The 17,511-nt window shown below is 36.3% G+C and overlaps 1 protein-coding gene across 13 annotated transcripts in view; it reads left to right on the forward strand.

Annotated features, from left to right (window-relative positions):
• The window catches only part of efcab2 (EF-hand calcium binding domain 2), a 171,271-nt gene that overhangs the window by 136,073 nt on the left and 17,687 nt on the right, over positions 1-17,511 (forward strand). For 10 of the 13 annotated variants that reach the window (XM_069930852.1, XM_069930846.1, XM_069930849.1 and 7 more), the window contains 2 exons: positions 12,739-12,781; positions 13,713-13,779. The exons of 1 other annotated variant lie outside the window; for it this stretch is intronic. In XM_069930852.1, the coding sequence (XP_069786953.1) occupies positions 12,739-12,781; positions 13,713-13,779 (110 nt within the window). Of the gene's footprint in view, positions 1-12,738; positions 12,782-13,712; positions 13,780-14,378; positions 14,484-17,511 lie in introns of all 13 variants that reach the window. 2 more of the 13 variants (XR_011355559.1, XM_069930854.1) reach the window with 2 other exon arrangements.

The raw sequence follows: 17,511 nt of genomic DNA on the forward strand, positions 1-17,511 counted from the left end.
ATAAATTATATATATATATATATATATATATATATATATATATATAATCAATACATGTGGTATATAAAATCCTAATCCCCCTCCCTCCTCACCACCCTGCTCCCTTCCATCTATCCCCTAAAAAGAAAGAGAGAGAGCTAGAACAGGGTACTGAGTGGATGATCAGCCATGATCAAAATGAATGGCGGTGTAGGCTTGAAGGGCCAAATGGCCTACTCCTACACCTAGTTTCTATGTTTTCTGTGTAAAAGGAGATTATCAAAAATACATACACAAATTCAAATCAACTGACGTGAAACTGAAATTCACCACCAGGACGAGTTATTGAGAGTTGAAACCTTCAAACCAACATTCTGTAAATATGGGCTCCATATTTTCAGAAAAAAAAGATATTTATCATGTAAATGATGTAATTTTTTCAATAGGAATACAGGACCTCAATTCAGTATGCCATCTTTGCATTTCTAAATCCATATCTGATTTCCAAGTAATAGCTACATATTTCATAGAAACAGCTAAAGCTAATCGTAAAAATTCAATTTGATACATAGTTAATCTTAATTTTAGACTAACCATTTCAACATTTCCCAGTGAGAATAACATTGGATCCAATGGGAGTTTTACCTTTAATATTTTCTACAAAAATATTTTAAGTTGTATCCAAAAAGATTTAAGCTTAGTACATTGCCAAGTTGAATGAAAAATGAACCTATCTCTCTACCACTTCTAAAACATAAATCTGATGATATTAAATTAAATCTTTTTAATTTGTGAGGAGTTAAATGTAATTGATGTAAAAAAAATATATTGTACCAATCTATATCTTACATGAATAATTTTAGTCATACTGTCTTTACATAACATTCTCCAATCATTTTCATCTATCTTTCTATTTAAATCAATTTCCCATTTCAATCTTGATTTATGAATATTTGGTTTTGATGCTTTTCTTTGAAGTAATTTATACATTTCTGAAATAAATTTATTTGTATTTCCATTAGTAATTAACATTCCTCATTCAGAATGTCTAGGTTATCTTAAATTTTGGCCTAACTTATCAGTTAGAAAAGCTATAATTTGATAGTAAAAAAAAGTATTATTTGGAACATTGTATTTTTCCTTCATTCATTGGAAAAGAATAAAATTACATTTTTAATACAATCCTCTATTGTTTTAATCCCCACTTGAATTCCATATTTTCAAATATTGATTATTAAGAGTAAAAGGAAAGAGTTAATTTTAATCTAAAGGTGTTTTACATCAAATCATACCTTTCCCACCTATCTCATAATCTCTTTTATTCCATAATTCAATTAAATGTTTCAATATAGATGGATCCTTAGTACTGTTACGAGTCCAGAGGACACCAAAACCCAGCAGCAATAAAAATTCACCAAGACAAATGGTGACTTAAACTAAAGTTCCTTTTAATTTTCTTTAAACAGAAAAACAGGGTCAAACTTTAACTTATTACTATTAACTTAACTTCACCTAACTTAACACTTCTAATTCTAAGCACACATGTATGTAATGTGTATGTGATCAGGAAAGTTCTTTGATTCACAGTCCAATCTCACTTCTCACTCCTCCAAGTTCACTGGTATCGGATAATTCTTATACTGTGCACAGAATTTAACATTTATGAATTTTCACCAGGCTCTTGTGCTTAAAGGTAAATGGTTACCACTCAGGAAGGTTCTTGTTGATTTCAGAGAGAGATTTGTTGCTCGTTGGACATACCCAAACTGATTCCCTCCGATCAACCACTTCAGTGTCTTGCCAAGAAACTTGCCCCATCATGGGTTTTCCAAATGATGAACTCTTCTTCCAGAGATCCTCTTGTTTCCCTTATTTCAGGAGAATCACTCTAGCCAGCCATTTCCTCTTGTAAGGACTAGAAGGGTTTTGAACAGGCTGAACTCACAACCCATCTTCAAAATGGGGTTTTCAACAAGCCTACCAACTTGCCATGTTGCAGCCTTAAAAGCTACAGCAGAACTGAAGAACTGAATCCTCTCTCTCTCTCTCTCTCTCCCTTTTTGCAAAACCACATGACCCCTCTTAGAACAGCAAACCAACTAGATGGATTGCTGGCACCAGAATCAGTTTCTGCCTGGGCATTTGCTGCTTTAAATACAATAGTCTATTTACTCTACAACATCAGTCTAATCGACACCTACTTGTGAAGTCCCCATAGGCATTCTTCAAAAGTTTCTGTAAAGTCACTGTGGACATCATGAAGTTGCTACGTATGCATAACTCTTGCATTTTAAATGAGATGTCTTTTGTGAAGTGTTACTCTGTTTGTGAAGTGACCCACACACACTAAACCCCCACAATCTATCTCTTTTAAAGGAATATTAATATATAATATACCCTGTAACAGACTGGACAAGTCAAAAAGCATTGAAAATAAACAAAAGTACACCGGAAAGCACCTCAAAGGATATAAAACAAAAAAAAGAAAAGACACAATTTGAATTGAACTGAATTAAGTATTTATTGTCATGTGGACAGAGATATCGTGAAAAGCTTAATTTTGCCTACCATACATGCAGCTAACCAGAAACTTGCCACACTCCGGCGCCATTTGTGATCCACACAAAAAAAAGTTCACAGAAAGTGCTATTTTTTCATGACATTTGGTAGCATTTGAGTTTAAAATAACAGGAAAATCAAATTTAAAGTTTAAATCATAAATAACAGTGGCTTCCGAATGAGACTCTGTTGCAACAGCTGCTCCAGTCATTATCCCGTCACTCTCCTGGTTCTAGTCTGCTGCCTGCATCTGCTGTCAAAGCCATTCCTCTCACACTTTTGACTATTCACCCATTTTCCAGGTCAAAAACAGCCACTCATAATGTAAAATTTTGTAGTACAATAAGAAATTACACTCAACTATATATTGTAGATGATAGGCCATGTTTAACCAATCTTGTAGCATTTTTCAAGGAGGTTACCAGTGTGAGAAACAGAAGTACCTTCACAGAATTTGCTCGAGACCAAAATTGAGAACAAAAAACATTTATTATACAACAATGCAAAGTTGGGTGCTTTCCCCTTACCCTGGGAATACACACACATACACACACACACTCACACACTGGGGCTCACCCAACTTTTATACAGTTTATTTCAGTATAGAAATACCCTCCCCCTTATATTCTTCTGCCTCCTGGATGAGTTTGGCATTAGGCAATCCTGTCTGCCTATGTGCTGTTTCTGTGAACTTGGAGGACCAGGGGGTATCCTGTCTGTCCCATCATGTCATTGTCCTTATTGTCCTTATTCAGAAACCTGCCTTGCCTTTGTCCTTATTCACACCTTCCCAACCCTCAGGGCTTACTAACTCTTATATGCAGAACTTGCTAATTCTGTCTAAAAGGCTAGAAGACCCTTATCTTATTCAGACTAACTTCACTTCCTACATTCTATTATCTATTATCTATCCTTTCATACTGGCTTTATTCATCTCTCATATTTTCATATTAGTTTTACTCATCTCTCATACCAGGAAAGATGACGAAGGAAAGACTGTGGATATTGTCTACATAGATTTTAGTAAGGCCTTTGACAAGGTCCCACTTCGGAGGTTAGTCAGGAAGGTTCAGAGGCTAGATATACATTGGTGAAGTAGTGAACTGTATTCTTCAATCATTGGACAGGAGAAGCCAGAGGATAGTGGTGGATGATTGCTTCTTGGACCGGAGGCCTGTGCCTAGTGGTGTGCCTCAGGGATCAGAGCAGGGACCATTGTGGTTTGTCATCTATATCAATAATCTAGATGACAATGTGGTAATTTGGATAAGCAAGTTTTCAGATGACACTAAGAATGGAGGTGCTGTGGATAGTGAAGAAGGTCTTCAAAATACTCAAAATTCTGGACCAGCTGGAAAAATGGGCTGAAAAATGGAAGATGGAGTTTAAAGCAGACAAGTGTGAGGTGTTGCATTTTGAAGGACAAACCAAGAAAGGACGCACACAGTGAATGGTAGGACACTGAGGAGTGCAGTAGTGTAGCAATATTAATATTTGGAGAGAATTTATAAGATTAAGAGTAGGTCACATACATACACACATTTTAAAATAGATCTTATTTGAAAGACTGAAGAATTTAAGATTATGAAAGGGATAGACAGTGTGGATGTGGATAGACTATTTCCATTAAGAGGAGGAAAGATTAAAACAAGAGGACATGAGTTAAGAATTAAGGGGCAGAGGTTTAGAGGTAACATGAGGGGGAACTTCTTTACTCAGAGAGTGGTAGCCATGTGGAATGAGCTTCCAGGAGAAATAGTTGCGGCGGAGTCAATTGTATTATTTAAGAAAAGGTTGGACAGGTATATGGATGAGAAGAAGATGGAGGGTTATGGGCATTGTGCAGGGAGGTGGGACTAGAAAGGGGTGTTTGATTCGGTGCGGACTAGAAGGGCCTAATGGCCTGTTTCCGTGCTGTAATTGTTATGTTATATTCACATTGCAAGATCTCTGGAGAATGTAAGCCCCTTTCACAAGTAGGTGTTAATTGAACTAAAATCATAAAATGCTTGACCATTGTCTTGCTGGAGTCATGCAGTCTATCAGTACCCTTTCTGCAAAATGCTCATAGAAAGGTCACTCCTGGAGTTTGTTTATCTAACAACAGATGGGAGTAGAAGAAAGAACTCTTGTTGTTTTGCTCAGGAAGGTGGGGATTTTGCAAGACATGAGTCACATGCTCTCTTTGGAGTTAGTTGGAAGAGAGAGAGAGAGAATTGAGTTAACAGCTCAGTCAGTCAGTCAGTCAGTGTGTGCAATCCAGGGAAAACTGTTTGAAACTGATGAAAGCAAGTTCCAGAGCAGTAGATGGCTGGAAGTGCTACCTGTCTGATGTTTCTCTTGAAATAGAGGAAGGAATGGAACTCTGTGGTAGCTTGAAGAAAAAGGTTACCATCTAGAAAACCCTGACAGGACAAGTTTCATCAGCGAGACCCTGAGGTGACTAGTGGTGGTACCTCACATGTGGAAATCCTGGAGCAACAGATATCTCTCTCTGCAAACCCTACAAGAACCTTCCTGAGCAGTAAACATTTACCTTTCAAGCACCAAGCCTGGTGAACTTTATACATGTTAAATTCTGTGCACAGTACAGTGATTGCCTGCAACCAGAGAACTTGGAAGAAGGAGAAGTGAGATTGAACTGTGAACCAAAGAACTTTTCTTGAATTTACATACACATGCACTTAGAATTAGAAGGGGGTTATTTGGGTTAGTATAGAATATAGTATAAGAATAGAGTTAAGTTAAAGTTTGATTCTATTTTCATGTTTGAAGTTGATTTTAAAAAAACTTTTGTTTTGAATGCCACTTATCTTGGTGAATGTCTATTGCTGCTGGGTTTTGGTGTCTTTTGGGCTCACAATGGTAGAATAGAGGGACCTGGGAATACAGATACATAATTCCCTGAAAGTGGTGTCACATGTGGATAAGGTTGTGAAGACAGCTTTTGGCATATTGACCTTCATAAATCAGAGTATAGGAGATGGTAAAGTTGAATAAGACATTAGTGAAGCCAAATTTGGAGTATTGTGTGCAGTTTTAATCACCTTGCTGCAGTAAAGATATTAAATAAGATAGAAGGACGGCAGAGAAGATTTAGTAATATGTTGCCTGGACTTCAGGATCTGAGTTACAGGGAAAGGTTAAACAGGTTAGGACTTTATTCCCTGGAGTGTAGATAAATGAGGGGAGATTTGATAGAGATATTTAAAATTATGAGGGGGATAGACAGAGTAAATATAGATCAGCTTTTTCCACTGAGGGTAGGTGAGATACAAACAAGGGGACATGAATTAAGGGTGAAAGGAGAAATGTTTAGTGGGAATGTGAGGGTGAATTTCTTCACATAGAGAGTGGTGGGAGTGTGGAATGAGCTTCCAGCTGAGATGGTGAATGTGAGTTCATTTTTAACATTTAAGAAGAATTTGGATAGGTACATGGATGGGAGAGGTATGGAGGGCTGGGTGCAGGTCAATGGGACTAGGCAAAAAAAAATGGTTCAGCAGACTAAAAGGGCCGAAGAGGCCTGTTTCTGTGCTGTAGTGTTCTATGGAATATTTGACAGGTGTCCCAGTTTGTCACCTGAAGCAAGCACAGCTATCGTTATAATGTGTTCATCATATTTCTGTGCTTGGACCAACACCAATTTGTGAAATTGTGCAAATTGTCTACTAACATTGCTAGTCAAACTAGGGCTAAGAAAAAGGCTCGAAGGCAAGTGAAACAAACTTTAACATCAACAGAGGAAGAAGAAGAAGTAAGAACACAAGAGGAAGAAGCTTTACAAGAATTGAAGAGAGCAGAATCAATGTATCTTGGACATAGGCCCCAACCTATACAAGGTTTGGAAGAAGGGAAATTTGAAGTCTTTCAAGCTACACCTCAAGGTGTATTCCATTGGAAAAAATAACATATAATTTAAGAAATAACATCACAATATTCGAACAAATTTGGGAACTGTACATGGAACACAACAGAGAAGTCCTACCGTGGACCTCCACCACCTAAAATGACTGAAGGAGAAGAAGACGAAATGAACTGACCCAGTATGTAAAAGTAGATGACACAAATTTCTTGTTTATTTTCATTGTGTGATGACATTGTTTAATGGGTTTAATGTATCATATATGTTGAACGTTGAGTGGGGGGAGGGGGAGAGGGGTGAAGGAGAGAGGGAAGGGAGGGGGGAAAAGGGGAGAAAATGACACTGTGAATATTCAAGAGGGAAATGTTTGTGTGTATTTTGCACAGTATGGTTCATAGTGTGAAAAATAAAATTAAAAAAAAAAGTGTAGATTCCTTAGCTCAATTTTCTATGCCTTCAGAACAAATACAAACAATACTTACTCAAATGAACCAGCAATTTATTTCTTTAAGAGCTGAATCTAATTCACAATTTGAATATCTTAAAGATCAAATGAGCTCTATTAAAGTTGATATGGCAAAGTATGCTAAAACTGTGGATTAAGTTAAAGCTAAAGTTCAGAAAATTGAAGAAGATATTTAAAGATTATCACCTTGATGTAGAACAAGTTAATAACAAGTTAATAACAAGTTAAGATACAAGTTAATAACATGGATGATTCTTCTACGGCTTGGGAAGTTCAAAGGAAGGAACACTTACAGAAAATTGTTGTATTGGAAAATCATAGTCGTAGAAATAACGTTTAAATTGTTGGTCTGCCTGAAGATTTTGAAGGTCCTAACACAGTACAGTTTTTTCAAAAATGGATTCCTGAAATTTTAGGTCCAGAAAATTTTCCAAATGGACTGGAACGTGATAGAACTCGTAGAACTTTCAGAAAAAAAACATTTCCGGGACAGACACCATGCTCTATTTTAATTAGATGTCTACGTTACCAAAATAAATAAATGATATTAAGAGTGGCAGTCAAAAATGTTATAAAACAGCATGGTCCTTTAATAATTGAAAATAATAGAGTATTTTTCTATGCAGATTTGAGTATTTTTATTGTTAAGAGAAGGAAAGAATTTAATCCGGCAAAATCTGTTTTATGGAAAAAGGGATATAAATTTGCTTTTCGATACCCAGCTGTACTTAAAGTATTTTTTTGAGAAAATCATTCAGTTTTTTACTGATGAGGATGAAACTTTGGAGTTTGCTAATTCACTGATAATAAACAAGATGCTACTCAAAAGCGGGTTTTAGGTGTCCCAATGAAGGTTACCCACCTGCAGGCGTGGCTAGCGGAGTTCAGCTGGCACGTTTAGGTGGCCATGGAATGGACAGCAGTCTGACAGCTCACCTTCCCACTGCCTGACAGCCCCCTCCCTGCTGCCTGACAGCCCCCTGCTCGCTGCGGGACTGCAGGGTTGGGATGGCCGGTGGGGGAGTACGGGGCTGAGGCGGCCAGGGAAGTATGGGGCTGGGGTCTGCAGGGCCGAGGAGAAGTATGGGTCTGGGGCGGCCGGCGGGAGACTGCAGGGCCAGGGTGAAGTACGGGGCTGGGACAGCTGGGGGAAGTATAGGGCTGGGGCAGCCAGCGGGGGACTGCAGGGCCGGGGTGAGGTATGGGGCTGGAGCAGCCATCCCTGAGAATGCTGACTTATCAAAAGCTCTCCCCTTTTAAATTTAGCGGTATTTTGTGTGCATGCATAAGCCCCATAGTCCCCCGCTCTGTAGTCCCATGCGAGAGGACTGTCAAGTAGCGGGGAAGGTAGGTGTCGGGAGCGGGGAGGATAGGTGTCGGCAGTGGGGAAGGAAAGTTTCGGCAACAGGGATGGTAGCTGTCACCAGCAGGGAGGGTAGCTATCAGCTGACAGTCAACCTGCCTGCTGCTAGGCACCTAAAAGCTGCTAGCAGCTTTGCCTGAGCTGCTTTCAGCTGCAATGGGGAATACTCTAAGCAGGATGTTATACCTACTGGAGAAAGGTAGGGTGAGTAGACCTCCTGGCTGGCTTTTCCCGTTTCAGATGGCAACCCGACAGCCACACAGGAGTATAATATGTGGCTTTACAGTTGGGTTTTGTGGCCATCTAAAAGCGGCTAAAGTCATCCTTTTTAACAATCGATAACCTACGAGATTGATCTCAGATGTTGGAGCGCTAAGAATCGATTGAGTTTGATGATGATCAAGTAAACAAAGATCTCAAAGAAGCTTACCATACTTGATAGAATGATCCATATGCTTTTTATATTCTGTCCGGGGGAGGCAGACTTTTTGTCATCTCCTTCCGCAGTTGCATGCCACTTAGTGGTGAAGGCCATTTCCTGTATAATAGAAGGGAGTAGAACTAGATTTTATATATCAGTACTTTATTTTTTTTGTGGGGGGAGTTTTTCTTTCTCTGTTTTTTTTAGGGGTTTCTTGCTTTCTTTCTTTAGGAGATGTTACTTATTTTTAGAAGCTGCTGTGGAACGGAGGTTTGCCAGGATGAGTGACGAGAGTTATTATAATTTATAGATTTATAATATGGCAGTAAATAATTTAAATGTTGTAACTTATAATGTGAATGGGCTCAATAACCAAATTAAGAGAAAAAAGATTTTAACATATTAAAAAGTTGATACTTGATATTGCTTCTTTAAAAGAGACTCATTTAATTGAAAAAGATCATCAAAAATTAAAAAGGGAATGGATAGGTCAAGTTATAGCTTCATCTTTTAATTCTAAGGTAAAAGGAGATTGTATTTTAATTAATAAGAAGTAACCTTTTAAATTACAATCTACTCTTATTGATTCTGTGGAGAGGTTTGTTTTAGTAAATTGTCAAATTTATTCAGAATTTTGGACACTTATGAATATTTATGCACCTAATATAGATGATGAAAAATTCATTCAGGGTTCTTTTTTCATCTTTTGGAAGTAAATGATAATGTGATAATTGGTGGTGACTTTAATTGTTGTTTAGATCTACTATTGGACAAGTTACAAAAATCAATATCTGGAACAAAAACTGCAAAAAAATCTTAACTTTGATGAAGGATTTGAATTTGGAGTAAATTAAAACTGAAAAAAAAGGATTACTTATTTTATTCTTATTCTAGTATAGATTTTTTTTCTTAATTTCAGCTCAATTACAAAGACAAGTTATACATGCAGAATATAAAGCTAGGATTTTATCAGATCATTCACCTCTTTTGATTTCATGTTTAAGTTTCTGAAAAAAAATAAGTTCAATTTATAGATGGAAGTTTAATTCTTTATTTTTGAGAAATGCTGATTTTTGTAACTATATACAAAATCAAATTCAGATATATTTAGATATTAATACTGATTCTGTTGAAATAAATGTATTTTATAGGATGCTTTTAAAGCCTATTTAAGTGATCAAATAATGTAATTTTTACTAAAATTAAAAAAGATTATCTTAAATAAGAAGATACATTGGAAAAGGAAATAGAGACGTTAGAGAAAAAATTGCAGAAAGATTCATCTGACAGGAAAAAGACAGATTTAATAACTAAAAAATGTATTATAACTTGATACAAACTAACAGAACAGAGAAATTAGTTGAAAGAACTAAGCAGAAGTATTATGGATTGAGGGAAAGAGCACATAAGGTCCTCACTTAGCAATTGAAGATGGAGCAGACTTCAAGAACTATTAATGTTATTAAAAGAAATTCAAAAATTACAAACCTCAAGATATAAATGGTTCTTTTGGAGACTTTTATTCAAATTTATATACATCTCAATCTAATAATGAGGTAAAGATTATTTTTTTAAAAAAAATCTTAAGTCATCTTCCTTCTCTAAGTTGCCAAGATCTCAAAGATTCAGATTCCCCATTTATAGTTAAAAAAATTATTAATGCTTTTAATTCTATGCAAAATCATAAATCTCCAGGGGAAGATGGTTTTCCATCTGAATTTTATAAGAAATTTAAAGATTTGTTTATACCTCTATTAATGGAGGTATTGAAGTAAGCAGTGGAAACCCATTCTTTACTGGAGTCCTTTTCAACTGTGATTATAATGGTTATACCTAAGAAAGATAAAGAATTATTAAAACCTGAATCTTATAGACCAATTTTGTTATTAAATGTTGATTATAAAATTATAGCTGAAGTTTTAGTGAATAGGTTGACTACATATTTACCAAATTTAATACATTTGGATCAATCTGGATTTGTTTAAAAAAATGACATTCTGTAGATGATATTACAAAATTAATTAGTTTGATTTATATGTCTTAAAATAAATCAGATTTAGCATTGGATTTATCATTAGATGCTGAAAAGGCTTTCAATAGATTAGAATGGAGTTTTTATATTTAAGATCTTGGAAAATTTTGAATTTGGATCAGTATTTATTAGTTGGATTAAAACTTTATATAAAAATCCTTCTGCTAAATTGATGACTAATGGACAAATTTCTTATTTTTCCATTAACTAGATCAACTAGACAAGGATGCCCTTTGTCTCCAGCTTTATTTGTTTTAGCAACTGAACCTTTAGTACAATTAATAGATCAAGAAATTAATATTAACAGAATTAAAGTTAATAGTGAAGCATTTATGATTAATTTGTTTGCTGATGATGTTTTGATTTATATAATAGATCCTGAAGATTCATTGTATATGAGACTAAAAGAATATGGTGAAATATTAGGTTATAAAATTAACTGGGACAAAAGTGAAATTATGCCATTAGTTGAGGGGGATTATAACCAATGTAAACATATTGCTCAATTTAGATGGTCAGATAATGCAATTAAACATTTAGCTATTAAAATTGATAAAAATTGCAACAATTTATATCAATTGAATTATTTACCATTATTCAATAAAATTACAGATCATTTAAATTGATGGAATGATTTACCTATAACTTTAATAGGTAGAGTAAATAAGATGTTAAAATTAAACATGTATAGAAATATAAACTCTCAAGATTGGGATATATTGTTATAACATGTTATATATTCTATATTGTTATCACTTTAGTGATTGTAAAGTCAGTTTAGTTATAACAGAATTTTAACTCAAGATTTAAAATTCCTTTGTCAGGGGAGAGTGTTACGAGTTATATTATATTTTATATTATTTATTGATATGTCTTTAAAAGAGTTATATTGTGAGGGTTTATTGTAGGTCACTTCACAAACAGATACTTACATTTCACATCTCATTTAAAATGCAAGAGCTTGCCTGAAGCCAGACATGCAAGCACCAGTGGCTTTGCAAAAAGAAAATGGAACTGCTTTGGAAGGAATTTCAAAAGTAGGTGAAAATAAACAGTCCAGGCTAAAAGGGCTGATAATATCTTTCAGGGATTGGGTTTTTGGAGCCTTGGGGAGGTGTTCTAGTTTTTTACAAGCAGAGAGAGAAAAAAAATAAATAGTTTTACAAGCAAAGAGAGAGAGAGAGAGAGAGAGAGAGAGAGAGAGAGAGAGAGATCAGTTCATCTGTAGCTTTTGGAAGCTGCAACATGGCAAGCTGGCAGGCTTTTTGAAAACCCCATTTTGAAGACAGGTTGTGATTTCTGAGTTCAGCCTGTTCAAAACCCTTGTAGTCCTTACAAGGGGAAATGACAACAAATATCTCTCTGAAACAGGAACCTTCCTGAGCGGTAACCATTTACCTTACCTTACTCGTAACACTCTCCCCTGAGCCTGGTGAAAATTCATAAATGTTAAATTCTGTGCACAGTATAAGAATTGTCTGATACCAGTAAACTTGGGAGGAGTGAGAAGTGAGATTGGACTGTGAATCAAATAACTTTTCTAAACATATTCACATTACATACCCATGTGCTAGAATTAGAAGGGGGTTAAGTTAATAGTAATAAATTAAAATTTGATCCTGTTTTTTCTATTTAAGGAAAATTAAAAGCATCTTTTGTTTGAGTCACCATTTGTCTTGGTGAATTTCTATTGCTGCTGGGTTTTAGGGTCCTCTGGACTCGTAACGTCAAATACTATGACTTGTTTTTACTTCAATTACTCAATTACATTCCCATTTATAAAGTAATCAAATCCTTCCCCTGCCATTGCTCACACTTCCATTTATTGAATTTCTCCAACAATTTCTATTATTATCCTGTTCACATTAGTCAGAATATTTTGAATTTCTATATAAAAAATACACATTGTTTTCCACATTCTTGATTTGGTACTATTTGCAAATCTATTTCACCCATTAAGGAATGCTTTAGATGAGAGCGTCCTGAGGATTATCAAAGAATCTCGATAAAGCAGCTTTTTCTCAACATGCTGTTTTTCTATTTTATTTTATAGATACAGACCGCAGCCAGAGAATGTAATTTTACAAGCATTTGAGGTATGGTTGTATTTTAAGGTCCAACACAATAAAAATTGAGATGATATACTCTGCTGTTTTGGACATTTTGGATCATTATTTTCTTTACAGAATGGGTTTGTGCACTATGCAATTATGTATTTTTTTTTGCAAGATGAATTTTCATGTATTTATAAAGAGGGAAGTTGGAAGATTGCATTTTTTTTGAGGTAGCAACAAAGCTGATTGACAGTTGTAGGGCAGTGGATGTTATCTATGCGGACTTTAGTAATGCACTTGATGTGTTCCCTCATGGTAGGCTGGTTCATAAAATTAAATGAATGGGATCCACAATAACGTGATAAGTTAGAGGGTTATTGCTCTAACTGAAGGTCCATGACCATTGGTTTTCTGCCAGCATCAATGCTGGGGCCTTTGTTGTTTATAATTTATATAAGTGGAGTGTATGTAAATGTCAGTGGCCTGATTAGTAAATTTGCAGCCAACATGAAAGTTGGTGAGGTTGAAGGAGGGGTAGGGGAAATTTAAGAAACTAATTTCGTAAATGGAATTACTTCAAAAGCACAGGGCCTTAACTTTATTTCATCATGTTCCTTAAGTTAAGTGAAAGCTGCTTTTCTTCTATATACTTACTTTCTGTCTGTCAAATAAAACAGTTGAATAATTACCAGATACTTTCCTTTAAAAACATTAAGGATACATATGGAATCAAACGTGAGGTACCGTATTCAGTTTGGATTAGACTCAGTTATATTTCCAGCGTATGCTTTCATTAGTAAGATATTAGGTGGTACAGTCTGGCTTCTAAATATAACATAATTTTACTGGAGAAATTGCACGTAAGGAAATATGTGAGACTGGAAACATGGATGCTATGATTAAAGGGTACCACCTCTTTTATGCATTTTGACTTTACACACAAACTTTCTAATGCATTATATTTTATCCCTAGGTGTTGGATAAGAATAAAAATGGTTATCTTACTCAAGAGGAACTTACAAAATATTTGACTGAAGAAGGTAATATAGATTCAAGATTCCATATTGACATGTACACAAATTTTATTTTCTTGGTTTCCCCTGTAAAGGCACACAAAAAGATGTACTCAGGACAAGTATTCCAAAATCTCTTCATTATTTTCAGCTCACAATCGTTGTCAAGGAATTATATTGCATCCATTCTGAGCATGTAGCCGATCTGAATTGGTCCCATTTACCTCATTAGACCCATATCCCATTAACCTTTTCCTATGTCTCTTAAGCATTCCCATTTTACCTGCCACTGCAGCTTCCTTTGGCAGCTTGTTCTATATACGCACAACCCTCTGTATGAAGAAGGTGCCCCTTGGGTCCCTTTTAAAATTTTCACCACTAAAACCTATGCCCTCCAGTTTTAGAATCCCCTTTCCTGGGGAAAATATTGTGACTATTCACCTATGTTCCTCATGATTGTATTTATCTCCTCAAGGACACATTTCAGCCTCCTGAGCTCAAGGAAAAAAATAATCCTCTCACCTAAACAGCCTATCCTTTATAATTCAAGTCCTGCAGTCCCAATACACCCTCACAAATCTCTTTTTTTGCTCCCTTTCTAGTTGAATAATATTGTTCTGTTGTAGGGCAACCAGAATTGGACACAATACGCTAACTCTGACCTTATGAACATCCTTTATAGATGTAATATGACATCCCAACTGCTGTATTCATTGACCTGACCAATGAAGGCAAGTATTTCGCTACCCTGCCTAGCTGGTTTAAGTTTTCCTTTTATTTTTAAAAAAGCTTTATTCTCTCCTTCCTATTGTTACGAGCCCAGAAGACCCCAAAACCCAGCAGCAGTAGAAATTCACCTAGACAAATGGTTACTTAAACAGAAGTTGCTTTTAATTTTCTTTAAACAGAAAAACAGGATCAAACTTTAACTTATTACTATTAACAACTTAACCCCTTTCTAATTCTAAGCGCATGTGTATTCTTCTTTTTTTCTTTGGCTTGGCTTCGCGGATGAAGATTTATGGAGGGGGTAAAAAGTCCACGTCAGCTGCAGGCTCGTTTGTGGCTGACAAGTCCGATGCGGGACAGGCAGACACGATTGCAGCGGTTGCAAGGGAAAATTGGTTGGTTGGGGTTGGGTGTTGGGTTTTTCCTCCTTATGTAATGAGCATATATTCAGTAAAGTTCTTTGATTCACAGTCCAATCTCACTTCTCACTTCCCCAAGTTCACTGGTATCAGGCAATTCTTATACTGTGCACAGAAATTTCACCAGGCTCTAGTGCTTAAAGGTAAATGGTTACCATTCAGCAAGGTTCTCGTTGGTTTCAGAGAGAGATTTGTTGCTCATTGGACACACAAAAACTGATTCCCTCCAATCAGCCACTTCAGTGCCTTCTGAAGAACTCTGCCCCATCATGGGTTTTCCAAATGATAATCTCTTCTTCCAGGTCACCACAGAGTTCCTGGAGAAACACTCTAGCCAGCCATTTCCTCTTATAAGGACTATAAGGGTTTTCACCAGGCTGAACTCATAACTCACAACCCATCTTCAAAATAGGGTTTGCAACAAGCCTGCTAGCTTGCCAAGTTGCAGTCTCAAAAGCCACTGCAGAACTCAGTTCTCTCCCTCTCTAAGAGAAATCTTGTTGGTTCTTTCTGCTTGTAAAAATCCAGAACTTCTTGCAGGGCTCCAAACCCAAGCTTTGAAAGATCTTTATCAGCACTTGAGCCAGGAGTCTTCCATTTGCATCTGTTTTTTGGAATTCCTTCCAAAACAGTTTCATTGTCTTTGCAAAGGCTCTCAGAGCCTGGATGTCTGGCTTGAGCAAAGCTCTGGCATTTTAAATGAGATGTGTTTTGTAAGTATCTGTTTGTGAAGTGACCTACACTAAACCCCCACTATCATTCTCTTTGAAATACATATTAATATATAATATACCCCGTAACACTAGGTTAAAAGTGAATTAGCTCGTATTTTCCCAATGTTTGCAGTCCTAGATAATGTAAGGCAGCCAGGCTAATCTTCAAGCTCAGCAATAGATGCTGTATTATGGTCAGAGACTCGTGATCATGATCAGTTTAAAAAGGTTTCTTTTGTGTGCTTACCAGACATGTCAACCTATATCTAAGTACTGTGGTAATAAAACAAAATAACGTGCAATAACAAAACAAAAGTGCAGGGCATAATGATACAGTAAGTCAAGGGGTGCAGGATATATGGGTAGTTAGTCAGGAAGGTTCAGACGCTAGGTATTCATGGTGAAGTAGTGAACTGGATTCAACAATGGCTGGACAGAAGAAACCAGAGAGTAGTGGTGGATGATTGCTTCTCAGACTGGAGGCCTGTGATCCATGGTGTGCCTCAAAGATCAGTGCTAGGACCATTGTTGTTTTTCATCTATATCAATGATCTGGATGATAATGTGGTAAATTGGATCAGCAAGTCTGCAGATGATAGTAAGATTGGAGGTGCTGTGGACAGCGAAGAAGGTTTTCAAAGCTTGCAGAGGATTTGGACCAGCTGGAAAAATGGGCGAAAAATAGCAAGTGGAATTTAATGCATTTTGGAAGGGCAAATCAAGAAAAGACATACATGGTAAATGTTAAGACACTGAGGAGTGCGGTAGAACAGAGGGACCTGGGAATACAGATACATAATTCCCCGAAAGTGACATCACAGGTGGGTAGGGTTGTAAAGATGAATTTTGGGATATTGGTTTCTCATAAATCAAAGTATTTTTGAGTATAGATGTTGAGATGTTATGTTAAAGTTGTATAAGACATTGGTGAGGCCAAATTTGGAATGTTGTATGCAGTTTTGGTCACCTAACTACAAGAAAGATATCAATAAGATAGAGAGAGAAGATGTTGCCTGGACTTCAGGATCTGAGTTACAGGGAAAGGTTAAACAGGTTAGGACTTTATTCCCTGAAATTGAAGGGCTCAAGCCTGAAACATCAGTTATGTAACTCTACCTTTGCTACATAAAGGACATTGAGTTTCTCCAGCATTTTGTTTTTATACTTCAACCACAGTGTCCACAAAATTTTGTGTTTTATTTCTGGAGTATTGTGTGCATTTTTGACCTCCTTACCCCAAAATAAGGGTATACTTGCAAAAGAGAGAGTGCCACAAGATTAACCAGACTTCTTGGGATGGCAGGTTTGCTTTTTAAAAAAAAAATGTAAAAAATGATCTCATTTGGACAGAAAGTTATTACAGGGCTCGGCATGAACGATGCAAGGAGGTTGTTTCCTCTGGCTGAGGGTCAAGGAAAGAGAGAAATTGAGGGGGGGGGTGGAAAGAAACTGAGATGTGAATATAGAGAATTCTATATTCATCATCCAAGAGGACTGTAGAGGCTCAGTCATTGATTGCATTCTAACCCAAATCAATAGATTTATGGCTGTAGAGCAACAAAAATACTGAGTGAGAAAAGAGATGCTGAAGGGACTCATTGGGTCAGGCAACATCCATGAATGGAAATGGTCAGTCAACATTTTTGTTTGGGACCCTTTATTGAGACTGGATATTAGGGGAGATGAACACAGTGCAGAGAATAGAGCTGAACTAGAAAATGAGCAGTTATCAGGATAAATGGCATCTTCCTCTTACTTTTACCACTGACCAGAGCATGTGTAATGATCATAAATTAAGGATTAAAAGAATTACATTGCTGTTAAATGGTTCAAAATAATGATAATAAGTTTATTGTTATGTACATTGTACAAAGCTCTCCATAATGTTTGGGACAAAG

The sequence above is a fragment of the Narcine bancroftii genome, chromosome 4 (assembly GCF_036971445.1).
Source record: "Narcine bancroftii isolate sNarBan1 chromosome 4, sNarBan1.hap1, whole genome shotgun sequence".
In the NCBI taxonomy this organism is placed as follows: domain Eukaryota; kingdom Metazoa; phylum Chordata; class Chondrichthyes; order Torpediniformes; family Narcinidae; genus Narcine; species Narcine bancroftii.